Source organism: Kogia breviceps, chromosome 18, assembly GCF_026419965.1.
Source record: "Kogia breviceps isolate mKogBre1 chromosome 18, mKogBre1 haplotype 1, whole genome shotgun sequence".
Taxonomy (NCBI): Eukaryota; Metazoa; Chordata; class Mammalia; order Artiodactyla; family Physeteridae; genus Kogia; species Kogia breviceps.
The window spans coordinates 5970839-5984350 of record NC_081327.1 but is presented as its reverse complement, the minus strand read 5'-3'; the positions used below and the strand labels follow the sequence as shown (position 1 = coordinate 5984350).

At 53.0% G+C, this 13512-nt stretch overlaps 1 protein-coding gene across 2 annotated transcripts; it reads left to right on the top strand.

Moving 5' to 3' along the window:
* The first annotated feature begins 958 nt into the window (after nt 1-958).
* SIGLEC11 (sialic acid binding Ig like lectin 11) lies at nt 959-8671 on the top strand. 2 transcript variants are annotated; one of them, XM_067018997.1, is made up of 9 exons: nt 959-1214; nt 1302-1685; nt 1848-2135; nt 2335-2382; nt 4957-5214; nt 5303-5587; nt 5824-5920; nt 6414-6480; nt 8218-8671. In XM_067018997.1, the coding sequence occupies exons 1-9, from the start codon at nt 1175-1177 to the stop codon at nt 8407-8409; spliced, it is 1659 nt and encodes a 552-aa protein (XP_066875098.1). In that variant the 5' UTR covers nt 959-1174; the 3' UTR covers nt 8410-8671. The 2 variants fall into 2 exon arrangements, with proteins under 2 accessions (XP_066875098.1, XP_066875099.1); XM_067018998.1 differs by having other exon boundaries at nt 1023-1214; nt 1302-2135.
* Nucleotides 8672-13512: the final 4841 nt, after the last annotated feature.

Sequence of the window (13512 nt, the reverse complement as noted above, 5' to 3'; positions counted from 1 at the left end):
TGGGTCTTAGTTGTGGCATGCGGACTCTTTCGTTGCAGTGCATGGTTTCTCTCTGGTTGTGGCGTGGGCTCCAGAGCGCGTGGCTTCTGTAGTTGCCGCCCTTCTCTCGTTGCAGTGCGCGAGCTTAGTTGCCCCATGGCACATGGGATCTTAGTTCCCCGACCAGGGATCGAACTGGCATCCCCTGCATCGCGAGACGGATTCTTAACCACTGGCCCACCAGGGAAGTCCCTGTTCATAGTGTTTATATTTGCAAGTCAATGTCCAATCCTTTGGGCTTGAGTGGGGGCATGGGCAGTACAGACCCTCACAGGCACCCACTCAACTCAGCTCACTCCAGGCCCTCTCTGTGCCCAAGGGGTGGGATGGGGGTGCGAGGGCGGGCCCAGAAGCTGTCTCCAGATCCAGGATGTCCCCGGATTGACCGCGTGTGATTCAAAGTACCATCCCCCCCGGCAGGCGCTCCTTATCCCATTAGACTTCACTTACAAAATGCAAACTCTAAGATAAAATTATTAGGAATTTCAAGATGGCAACCTCAGAGCATCAAACCCCAGGCGGGAAGCCCTTCTGAGCCTGAAGCCCTGTGCAAATATTCCACTTCTTACCGTGGAGCTGGGATCCTTGTGTGGACACATTCACGGCCCCAAGACAGGCAGGGAGGTGAGTAGACTTTGGAGAGCCTGGGTGGGGGCGCTGGGTTTGGGGTCACGCAAAAGCGAGGCAGGAGTCGTGAGGTCATGCCCTCCTCTGCCCGCAGCCCCTGCGTGGAGTAGATGTTTGCCTGGCAAATGAATGAATGAAAATGAATGAATGAATGAATGAATGAATCCCTGCCTCCAGCACCCCACCTGGAGCCTTTCCCCGCCTGTTTTCTGGGAGAGCCCCACTCCCAGCACCGCCCTCCCCCTAGGCTGACCCAGGGTGGCTGCTCCCTGGGGTCAGGGTTTAGAGCAGCCCTGCATCCTGTCTCTGCTCTGGTGCTTCCATCTATGAAAGGAGAAGTCAGAAGAGATGTCTTCCCGACATTTGCAGTTCCGAGCTTCCTCTTTTACTCATCTGTGGACGGTCACTGACCACTTCTCCCCCAGAAGCTTCCTGTTGGGGCTTCCTTCCTAGACAGAGAGGCAGGTCCAGAAACTGGACGGTCCTGGGAACTCCTGGCCCCTTGGACATGGACAGGTTGCTGCTGCTGCTGTCCCTGCTACGGGAGGGTGAGTGAGTGGATGGTGGGGAGAACAGGGTCCCGGCCGGGCCGGGGCTGGGGCTGGAGCTGCAGCTGAGCCTCTGTGTCCCCCCAGGGTCCCTGCAGCAGGATCCGTGGTACCAGCTGCAAGTGCAGGAATCGGTGACAGTGCAGGAGGGTTTGTGTGTCCTTGTGTCCTGCACTGTCTCTTATCCCTCGCTGGGCCGGACTGACTCTACACCCATCTATGGTGAATGGTTCCGGAAAGGGGAGAGACCATCCCAAATGGATCTTCCCATGGCCACAAACAACCCGGGCAGGGGAGTAAAAAAGAAGAGAAAAATCCCATTCCACCTCCTCGGGGACCCTGGGGCAAACAACTGCTCCCTGGGCATCACAGACGCCAAGAAGGGGGACAGTGGAAACTATTATTTTCAGCTGATGAGAGGTGATGTGAGACATAGTTACAAAAATAACCTGCTCATTGTGAACGTGACAGGTACGGAAGGGTCCCCAGGAACACGTAACAGGGATGGGGTGGGGGAGGACGGACCCCCCTGTCCCTCAACCTCTAAGGGGGACACTGGCGCATGGTCACATCAGGGCTGGGCACACACAGGGGTCCCTTCTGGGGTCTGGCTTCTCCCTCTCTCCTCTCCAGAGCTGACACAGACCCCCGATATCTACATCAAGGAGCCCCTGGAGTCCGGCTCTAGCAGCCACGTGACGTGCTCCGTGCCAGGGGCCTGTGACCGGGCCACGCCGCCCACTATCTCCTGGACCGGGGCTGCCCTCCGGCCCCCGGGACTGGACTCGAAGGGAGCCTATAACTCCTCGGAGATCCTGCTCAGCCCTGGCCCGCAGGACCACGGCACCAACCTCACCTGCCGGGTGACCTTCCGCAGGGCTGGCGTGAGCACGGAGAGGACCGTCAGGCTCGACGTGTCCTGTGAGTGCGGAGTCAGGATGGCGGGGCGCTCGCGGGGCGGGGAATGGGCGCTGGTGACCCGGGGGCCAGGGGCTGGGAGGGTCTGCAGGAAGGATGTGGGTCCTGCTCTGCTGTGCTTCCAGTTCTGTGCCTCCTGGGGGGTGGGGGGCGCGGAAGGGTCAGCTCTGACTCTCTTCCTCACTGCGTCTCTCTGCCCTAGACGCCCCCCAGAACCTGACCGTCAGCATCTTCCGAGGAAATGGCACAGGTAGGAAGGGAGGGCCGCGGGGATACAGCGGGGATGGGAGAGACGGGAGAGCCCCCATTCACTCCTAGACAGATCGTTTTTTATTTACTATTCATTTCGTGCGAAGACGATTTGTCAAACATATGCAAAGTTATGAGGAAACACCATAAAAGGAAGAACCCGGGTGGTACTTACCATCCTGGGTAAGAACTAGAAGATGGTCCCCACCTCTGGAGCACCCGATTTGAGCCCCTCTCTTCTGGCCTCGGAGAAAGCCAGTACACTGAATTTTGTGTGATTCTTCTTTTTATTGATTTCATTGGCTGCCTTGGGTCTTTGCTGCTGCACGCGGGCTTCCTCTAGTTGTGGCGAGAGGGGTCTACTCTTCACTTCGCTGCGTGGGCTTCTCTTGCTGCGGAGCACGGGCTCTAGGCGCGCGGGCTTCAGCAGTTGGGGCACGTGGGCTCAGTAATTGTGGCTGGAGTGCTCTAGAGCGCAGGCTCGCTAGTTGCGGCGCACGGGCTTAGCCGCTCCGCGGTACTTGGGGTCTTCCTGGACGGGGGCTTGAACCCGTGTCCCCTGCATCGGCAGGCGGACTCTCAATCACTGCGCCACCAGGGAAGCCCGGAATTTCCCTCCTTTTTACGGCTGAATAATATTCTACTGTGTGCATGGACCACCCTCTGTTTCTCCATCCATCTGTTGATGGGCACTTGGGTTGTTTCTACCTTGTGGCCGTTGTGAATGGTGCTGCTCTGAACATTCCTGTACAAGTAACTGTTTGAGTCCCTGATGTCAATTCTTTTGAGTCTGTACCTGGGAGTGGATTTTCTGTGTCAGAGCTGCCTTGACTTTGGTGTGGCAGCATCTCATGATCTTGACCTTCACCTGCAGTGCTTGGAGCTGTAATTACCATGTCTCCTTGTCGACAGATCATTCCACTGCGGAACTTAGTTTTCCATTCCATTTTTGTTTTTGTTTTTGTTTTTCTCTTTTCCATTCTACTTTTTTTTTTTTTTTTGCGGTACGCGGGCCTCTCCCGTTGCGAAGCACAGGCTCCGGACGCGCAGGCGCAGCGGCCACGGCTCACGGGCCCAGCCGCTCCGCGGCATGTGGGATCTTCCCGGACCGGGGCACGAACCCGTGTCCCCTGCATCGGCAGGCGGACCCTCAACCGCTGCGCCACCAGGGAAGCCCTCCATTCTACTTTTGACAAGCGTTTTGAGTTCATTGATTTTAGTTTTCCTGGGAATGTCGCTTCAAACATTCCCCAATTCCCTGGGTGAACAGAATAGCCTTTCTTTTGGGCAAAACTTGTCAAGCTTGATTGAGCAGACACATTTCTCACAATGAAGATTCTTCCTCTGGAGGCCCGGGGAGGCCTGCCGATCTGCATTTCTAACCAGCTCCTGAAGGGTGCTGATCTACTGGGTCACAGCCCCTACTCTGAGTTATGAGATTATAAGTTTTAGGGCCAGGAGCATAACTGTGGAGCTTCAGGGAGGTATGTGTGTATATATATATTTAAAATTAATTTATTTATTTGGCTGTGCTGGGTTTTAGTTGTGGCCTGCAGGATCTTTTTTTTTTCTTTTTTTCTTTTTAGTTGTGGCATGCGGGCTCTAGTTCCCTGACCAGGGATCGAACCTGGGCCCCCTGCCTTGGGAGTGTGGAGTCTTAACCTCTGGACCACCAGGGAGGTCCCTCAGGGATGTCTATTGCGATGACACTAGATGGGGCTATGACAGAATAGCTCTGGACTGGCCATACAAGAAACTGGCAATGAATGTTGCCTGAGACAAGAGGAATTTGTCACTTGGGGAGTCAGTGTGGGAGGGACTTCATTCTGGACACCCCTTCCTTCCTCTGGGAATTTTAGAATGCGAGAGGTGAACGCCCCATTTATCCCGAGACAACTGGGGCAAAGGAGGTGTGGAGGTAGAGACCAGGTCCTGAAGAGCCTTGAAGGATCTGGGACTTGAATTTTGGATACTTGAGTGGCGGACGGTGAGCAGTTCAGGAAGGTAGGAGAGAAACGTGGATGAGGGCAAATGCCTCAGAGAAGTTAAGGGGCAACCCACGCCCATCCACAGATGGACAGATGAACAAAACAGGGTCTATTCAGACAATGGATGAGATTCAGCCACGAAAAGGCATGAGGCAGTGACACCCGTAGATGAACCCTGGAAACATCATGCTGAGGGAAAGAAGCTGGATATTTACACGCCATGGCCGGAAGAGACAAATCCATAGAGACGGAAATTAGTGGTTGCTTAGGGCTGGGGTGATGGGAGGATGGGGGGGGTGGCTAAGCGGTACAGAGTGTTGTGGGGCTCATGAAAATGTTCTGAAATTGATTGTGGTGACGGTTATTGCATGACTTTTAGGTGGTATGTAAACGGAGTTGCATGGTATGTGAATTATATCTCAATAAAGCTGCTTAAAAAACTACTTGTGGGATTCCTTCCCAACTTAAAAAAACAAAAAGTAGAAAGGAGAGAGAAATAGAAACAGGGGTTCATAGCCTGGGCTCAGCTCTCTCTCTCTCTCTCTCTCTCTCTGTCTTTGTCTCTGCCTCTGTCTCTCTCTCTCCAGAGCTGAAATACCTGGGGAATGGCTCATCTCTTTCCGTCCTGGAAGGAGAATCTCTACGCCTGGCCTGTGTCACCGACAGCAACCCCCCAGCCACACTGAGCTGGTCCCAGGGGAGCCGGACCCTGAGCCCCGCACGTCCCTCGAACCCCGGGGTCCTGCAAGTGCCCCGGGTGGAGTTGGGCCATGAAGGCGAATTCACCTGCCGAGCTCAGCATCCTCAGGGCTCCCTGTGGACCTCCGTGCACCTCTCTGTACAGAGTGAGCTGGGAGGAGGGAAAACACCCAGGGAGAGGACACTCAGGTCCAGGGGAGGGGAGAACATGCTGACCCTTCTCCTTCCCCACAGGCCCCCCGCAGCTGCTGGGACCCTCCTGCTCCCAGGAGAATGAGGGTCTGCACTGCAGCTGTTCCTCCCGAGCCCGGCCGGCCCCCTCCCTGCGCTGGGGGCTGGGGGCGGGGCTGCTGGAGGGGAATTTCAGCAACGCCTCCTTCAAGGTCACCTCCAGCTCGGCTGGGCCCTGGGCCAACAGCTCCCTGAGCCTCAGCGAGGGGCTCAGCCCTGGCCTCAGACTCAGCTGCGAGGCCCAGAACGTCCACGGGGCCCACAGCGCCACTGTCCTGCTGCTGCCAGGTCAGGGGGCCTGTTGAGGGCAGAGGCTTAGGGGGAAAGGAGTCTCCATCCTTTGAAGATGGAGCTTGTGGGGAGAGGGGCCTGGACGGGAGGGAATGAGAGACGGGCAGGAGCAGAGTCCTGTTCTTTGGCTGGTTGGGGGCTGAAGAAGAGGAGAGCTCAGATTCTGTGGGAGGAAGGGGCATGAGGGTCCTGGGGCCTGGAGGGGAGTCACCGTACACCCCGATCATATGCAGGGAAGCCCAAGCTTGGAGGAGAATTCGTTCTGGGGGCCGTCGGAGGAGCTGGCATCGCTGCCCTGCTCAGTCTTTGCTCCTGCCTCATCTTCTTCACGTGAGTGTCATCTCTTGGGGGAGGGAGGCAAGTGCAGGGGGAGGGAAGGGGTCTGAGCTCCGGAATCCCAGGCAGCCCCCACTGGAGGAATATGGATGGTGCAGAGCTTTGGAGAACTGGGCCTTGGGTCAGGGAATCAGAGCAGGGTCTGTCCCCAGCCCTCCATCCCAGCCATCCATGAAGGGCACCCGTTCTCACTGGGAAGGTCAATAAGATGAGGCGCAGCCCCCACCTCCCGGCCTCGGTCAGCCCTTCTCGCCCCTTTATCGTTATTATTTTTAAAACTTTTCTTATTTTTTGGCCACGCCGTGCGGCACTTGGGATCTTAGTTCCTCGACCAGGGATCGAACCCATGCCCCCTGCAGTGGGAGCTTGGAGTCTTAACCACTGGGCTTCCAGGGAAGTCCCAGCCCTTCTGGCCTCTTAAGCAGGGAGTCGCGCTCCAAGCTCTGAGCCAGCTGGGCTGTTGAAAGGTCCTGGCTTCCCCTTTCAGAGTGAAGACCTTCGGGAAGGCACGCGGTGAGAAGGAAGAGCCCCCCATGCCGGGTCCCACCTCCCAGGTGAGTAATGAGCACCCACTGTGTCCCTCAGGACCCCATCGGGCTGTCTCGCCAGCACGGCCATGGCTGCAGTCCTCTCGATGACTTAGACGGTCGTCATGACCCACATGGGCTTTTCCTCTTGGGCCCCGTCAACACAGTCACCCAGCCCAGTGACCTGGGAGCACCCTCCCCTCTGCTCTCTGTCTCCTCTCTCAGAGTCAAGGACAACCCAGCCATCTTACTGATTGTATTCCGTTCCAACTGGGCCCTCCCTAGCCCCACCTCCGCCTTTCTCTCTGGACTGCTGATCCACTTTCCCCCCGGTTCCTACCTCACCTCCCCAAGACAGGAGGCCACAAGGCTCTCCCCCAAATAATTATTGTCTACTACCAAGTTTGGGGGTCCCCAAGACAAGCTCAATTTCCGTAGCTCACCAGAAGGACTCGCAAAACTCACTGAAAGCTTTTATGCTCATGGTTATAGTATATTACAGGACAAGGATAGAGATTGCAATCAGCTAAGGGAGAAGGCACAGGGGGCAGAGTCCAGGGGCGACCAGGCATGAGTATCCAGTTGCCTCTTTCAAGTGGAATTGTGCAGAAAGTGCTAAATTCTCCCAGCAATGATGTGTGGTAACATGTATGGGCTATTGCCAGACAGGGAAGCACACCTGAGCCTTCACATCCAGAGGTTTTTTTTTTTTCTTTTTTTTGGCCACACTGTGCAGCTTGTGGGATCTTAGTTCCCCGATCAGTGTCCCTCCTCGTGTCCCTGCAGTGGAAATGAGGAGCCCTAACCACTGGACGGCCAAGGAATTCTCCCATACCCAGCATTTTTATTGGGAGTTGGTTACATTGGCGTGGCTGACTGCCCACGTGGCTTAACTTAGTGTCCAGTCTCTGCAGAGGTGTGATACTGTGTGACCCAAGGCCCCCCACCATCTGTCACATTGTTACACCATCTAGTGTGGGCCAAGACCTGGGTGAACAAAGACACTCTAATCAGGCAAGACTTTTCAAGGGCTTAGAGGTTCCCTCCCAGGTGCTGGGGCAAAGGGTCAAATTTTCTTTGGGCAAGGTTAACCCTTTCTGGCACAACAAGATCTTCTGATTTTAGGGTTCACAATGCAATTCGGTGATTGTGTTTGCCTGAACCTCTGAAATGCTGAGTGGTCCCTGAAGGGCCATCCAGGTCTGAGCAGATCCCTGTCCTCACACCATCCGTCCCATCTTAATTTGCAATTATATAGTAATATAATTGACTACTGCTTTAACACCTGCTCCCCGCTGTCCCCCCCACCCCCCTGCAAGTTGCAGGAAATCAGGAATGGTGTCTTCTCTGTTCCTCATTGAATATCCAGAGCCTGGCACCAGGGGAGATCTTCCATAAGGCAGCACTGGAGTCAGAAAGATCTAGCATAAATCTTGGCCTGACCAATGACTAAATGTGTGATTTGGGGATATTTACTTAGCTTCGATTTCTCCACCTGATAAATGGGGATAATAGTGTCTCCCAAGTAGATTGTTGTGAGGAATCTAGGAGACTGGCAACTAATTACCAAGGGCCAGGCATTATTACCCTCAAGCATTTGTTGAATGAATGAATAAATGAATGAATGAATGGGAGCCTCAGCCAACGTCTGGAATGAAGAGATGAAAGACTGAATGTTCAGTTTTCAGGTTTACTTATGGACCCCCCCTTGCTCTCTTCCAGTCCTGTTATCCTAATACGACCCCCTTCTTTTCCTCTACTCAGGGTTACCAGCATGAGTGTCCTCCAGGCAGCCCCCTGGACCTCCCCCCACCAGTGGTGGCCGCCCCCACCTCTGGGGAGGAACAGGAGCTCCATTACGCCTCCCTCAGTTTCTACACACTGAGGCCCTGGGAGCCTCAGGACCAGGAGGCCGCCAGCACCACCGAATATACTGAGATCAAGATCCATAAATGACGACCCCCAGCTCTGGAGGCCTCCCCCCACCAGAGCTCCCCAAAGACTTGGCTGGGGCTCTCATTGGGCTGCATCGCATTCCTCTGCCCCACCTGCCCCCTCCCCCTCCTCTCCACAGGGTCCCGCCCCTGGGGCACTTCCTCCTCCCAACACACTGCATACTGGCCTCTCTCTGAGCCTGCTTCCCGGACACTCAATTTGTGTATTTTCTCAGACATAAAAAATCATTCACTGATTAACTGAAATCAATGATTCAAGGGTACCTCTTGAATTCTGTGTCCTTGATATTTTGGTTCTCCTTAGGTTTCTTGTTTTGCAGAATCTGCTTATAAAATTCTTTGCAGTTCCAGTCTGTGTCCATTTACATTGTAATATAGTTTTTACGGGGGTCACGTCCAACTGATTTTGTTCTTTTTTCCACTGAGCATCCATTTAATTGTTTCCATTCATGAGGAAACACGCCCAACAACAGCATTATGAGCCAAGATAGGGAATGTGTTTTTGGCATCAAGTTAATAACTTCATGCTGATAACTGTTCTTCAAATTGGAGGTGTTGAAGCATGTAATTACATCCTTCATAGCAGATTTTGCTTTGCCATTTTTCAGCATCGTGTTGCATCTCTTGATCAATGACCTTTAAAAATGGTGTCAAAAAAAATGGTGTCCACCGACAAAACAAGAGCATGGTTGCCACTTTTTGCCCCCTTCCTCAACATGACACAAGATTTTTCCATGTGCTCTCATGCTGGCAGAGTATTTGGTAACATCTGTGTAAAAGAATCCCATTCTCCAAGGGACGAAGTCGTTTTTAAAGTATCATCATGGGAATGCCACAGTAATTATGCACTTCAGGTCAGAATTTCTCCTCACAGACATTGAAAACAAACAGATGTTTACCAAAGAGGAAAGGAGGCAGGGAGGGATAAATTAGGAGTTTGGGATTAACAGATACACACTACTGTATATAAAAGAGATAAACAACAAGGACCTACTGCATAGCTCAGGGAACCATATTCATTATCTTGTAATAACTAATAAGGGAAAAAAATCTGAAAAATAATCTATATGTATATATGTATACCTGAATTACTTTGCTGTACACCTGAAACTAACACAACATTGTAAATCAACTATACTTCAAATTTAAAAAAAGCATTTCTTTTCCTGTTCTAAGTCATGACTCTTTTAAGAATAGCCTTGGGCTTCCCTGGTGGCGCAGTGGTTGGGGGGTCCGCCTGCCGATGCAGGGGACATGGGTTCGTGCCCCGGTCTGGGAAGATCCCACGTGCCGCGGAGCGGCTGGGCCCGTGAGCCGTGGCCGCTGAGCCTGCGCGTCCGGAGCCTGTGCTCCGCAGCGGGAGAGGCCACAACAGTGAGAGGCCCGCGTACCGCAAAAAAAAAAAAAAAGAATAGCCTTGACACTTAAAGAAAATTTCCATCAATTCTTTAACACATTCAGCAAGTTCTTATAAACAACAGAGCACTTAACATTGTTTTCTGTTCCTTTTATATATTTATTTAGTTTTGGCTGCTTTGGGTCTTCGTTGCTGCCCGTGGGCTTTCTCTAGTTGCGGCCATCGGGGGCTACTCTTCATTGTGGTGCGACGGCTTCTCATTGCGGTGGCTTCTCCTGTTGCAGAGCACGGGCTCTAGGCGCGCGGGCTCAGTAGTTGTGGCGCACAGGCTTAGTTGCTCCACGGCATGTGGGATCTTCCCGGGCCAAGGCTCGAACCCGTGTCCCCTGAATTGGCAGGCGGATTCTTTACCGCTACGCCACCAGGGAAGTCCTCTGTTCTTTTAATTTGCATAATTCTATGGCTAAACCGACCCTGGAAATTATAAGTAAGCAATGAAATATGCTTCTCCCCATAGATTATTTTATTATTTTTATTTTTATTTTGGCCGTGCCGTGTGGCTTGTGGGATCTTAGTTCCCCAACCAGGGACTGAACCCGCACTCTCAACAGTGAAAGCACCGATTCCTAACCACTGGACTGCCAGGGAATTCCCACGGATTATTATTATCTTCTTCTATAAATTTTATTTATTTATTTATTTATTTATAATATTTGGCTGCACTGGGTCTTTGTTGCTGTGCACAGGCTTTCTCTAGTTGTGGCGAGCGGGGGCTACTCTTTGCTGTGGTGCACGGGTTTCTCATTGCGGTGGCTTCTCTTGTTGTGGAGCACGGGCTCTAGGCGCGGGGGCTTCAGTAGTTGCAGCACGAGGGCTCAGTAGTTGCCGCAACTAGAGAAAGCCCACTCAGCAACGAAGACCCAATGCAGCCAAAAATAAATAAATAAAATAAAATTTAAAAATAAGTTAATAGCAATTCAGTTTAAGATATATCATCTACGTTTCACAACGTAGATGTGAAACATCTACAACGTAGATGTGAAACATTTCACAAACACCCATCATAATTTGCATTTGTAGACTCTCCACCAAAGCAGTAAAAACTTCCCCATTAACTTCCAACTGGGTGTTAAAAATAAGACAACAGGCCCGAAATGGAGTTGCTTATGCTAAGCCCCACGTCACCAAACAGAGACTTCACGACAGTGTCGGCTCTTCCAGAAACGGCATCTTAAACCGTCAATCAGGAATCATCTGATCAGAATTAGTTAAGCAATGTGCCTGACAGAGCCCTGCCGTCCCCTGAAGAAAAGCAGGTTTGCAATAAGCAACCTGCTTTTTTTGCCTAGTAGAACTTTCTTGCTCCTGCTTCCTCGGCCTCTAAAAGTCTTTCAAGATCCGTTCTATCTGCTCGACAGGACGCTGCTCAGTTCAGGAATCACTGAACAGAGCCAATTAGATCTGTAAAAGGTACTCAGCTGAATTTTGTGTAACATCCATAAGAAAGTCTCTGCAAACATTTGCTATTGTTTCTGAGGTCTCTTCCGGAAGGAATTTTACTTGCAATAGCCTTAGAAGCAATCCTTTTTCACAAGAAGAATATTTCACAAGGGAAGGGAAGTGATGTGTCCTTCCCAGCTGCCTACTGGGCGGCCCCTCTAGGGAGATGAAACCCCACACCTTGTTAGGGAACCACTGACCGAAACTGCCCGCCTTGGCCAAGCATGATAATAACCGCTTGAATGACTTGTCTCACGACAGGAGGTCCTGATAAACAACACGGTGCTTGCGGGAGAATTCAGGAGGGGCCAAAACGAGGGAGGAGACGCCAGTCGGTAATATGTCCTGCCAACCTCCCAGAAAGCCTCATGCTAGAATCCATCTTGGCTGAGAGATGCGTGCCACCAGGAAGGACCCGGAGTCAGAGTGATTAGCCGGAGACGACCCGGAAACGAACCCCATCACCGTATAACCCGAGACTGCGAGCCACGTGACAGAGCCGCCCTCCTGGACTCCCTCACCCTGCTGCTGTCCCCCGGGCACCCCTTCCCAATAAAGCCTCTTGCTTCGTCAGTACCTGTGGCTCCTTGGACGATTCATTTCTGAGTGTTAGACCTCACTCTCGGGCCCTGGAAGGGGACCCCTTCTGGTAACAACTTGAGTTTACTGGAGGCTCAGAGGTGCCCTGCGGTAAAAATTATTTAAGAACCCACACCCCCGCCAGCACCACAAATGTCTGACTAACATTGAGCCAGGGTTTCGTTTGGGGGCAGAGGTGGGGTGGAGGGGACAGAGGGCAGGTTCCAGCCTCTGTTGGCCGCGTGGTGGCCTGTGAGTCACTTCCACTCCCCTGGGCCCTGCGACCCTCATCTAATGCCGATGACCACACCCTCTTCTTTCAGAGGCTGGGGCATGAGCTGCCAAAACTTGGGCTCTGGAGACAGAGTAAAGCGGGCTCACTGACAGGGAGGGAAATGGCCCACGTTCTCCCTCCTCCGCCCGGACCGACGTGGGATTCTCCCATTGTCTGAGCAGCGCTGGGTCTCGCCGCCTTTGCTCGCTCAGAGAGAAGGGTGGAGGACAGGGGGCTGCCGGACTTTGACACCGGACTGGCCAAGTGCACCCAGGGCAGGATGACGGGAGGGGCAGGGGTTGACTATGACCGTCCCTCTTGCATGCTCTGGGGCCCTGAAGGGTGGCGGACGTCCCTCTTCTTTTGTGGACTCATAAACACAGAGGGGGGCTTCCCTGGTGGCGCAGTGGTTGAGAGTCCGCCTGCCGATGCAGGGGACGCGGGTTCGTGCCCCGGTCCGGGAAGATCCCACGTGCCGCGGAGCGGCTGGGCCCGTGAGCCGTGGCCGCTGAGCCTGCGCGTCCGGAGCCTGTGCTCCGCAACGGGAGAGGCCACAACAGTGAGGCCCGCATACCACAAAAAAAAAAAAAATAAATAAAAAAATAAAAAAATAAACACAGAGGGGCTGTAAGTAGGAGATTTTCTCTCTCCTTAAGGAATACCTCCTTCTGGAAAGGATTACACACACTTCCTTTCAGCCAGGAAACGATGGTCGGTCTGCTAATCTCCTTTCCTCTCCTGAGCAGGGAGAGAACCAGGGCGTCTCAGAGCAGTTTCTTCCCCCAGCCGGCCTCTGACTCGCCCCACCTCAAAGCAGGGTGGATGGTTTAAGATATCCAAGGTCAAATTCGGGGAGGCGGGTTTCTTAACCTCTCCCAGTCTAATCATTTGCCACATGCTGCTGGCCAGCCTGCCTTTGACACCTCTCCCCAGGCCCTCCTTTCCTCTAACCACCCTCCTACAGCTTCCTCCCTGGTCCCTCTCGAGTCCAGGCTCTCCCAAAGGCGCCCTCCTGCCCCGAGGCCTCTCCCTCTCCATCACAGCCCGAGCTTTGTCTTCACGGTGCCGATCACCCCCTGAAGTCGTCTCCTTTAACACCGTCTCCCCCGGCTTGACTGCAGCCTCCAGCAGCTCAAGGACCTCGGCAGGTATATTTGGTTCATCGGGACCCTCTGTGCAGCAGGATGCATGTCATATGGCATGTACTCAAGAACTGCCTGCTGAAGATTTCTCGGAAATATTCAGGAAGGGTGCATGTATGGAAGAGAGGAAGGGTAAGTGGATGGGAGAATGAGTAGTGAATGAATGGATGGGTGAAAGGGTGAATGGATGGAGGGAAGGATAGACAAGTATATGGAGGGATGGAGGGAAGGATAGACAAGTGAGAGAATGGA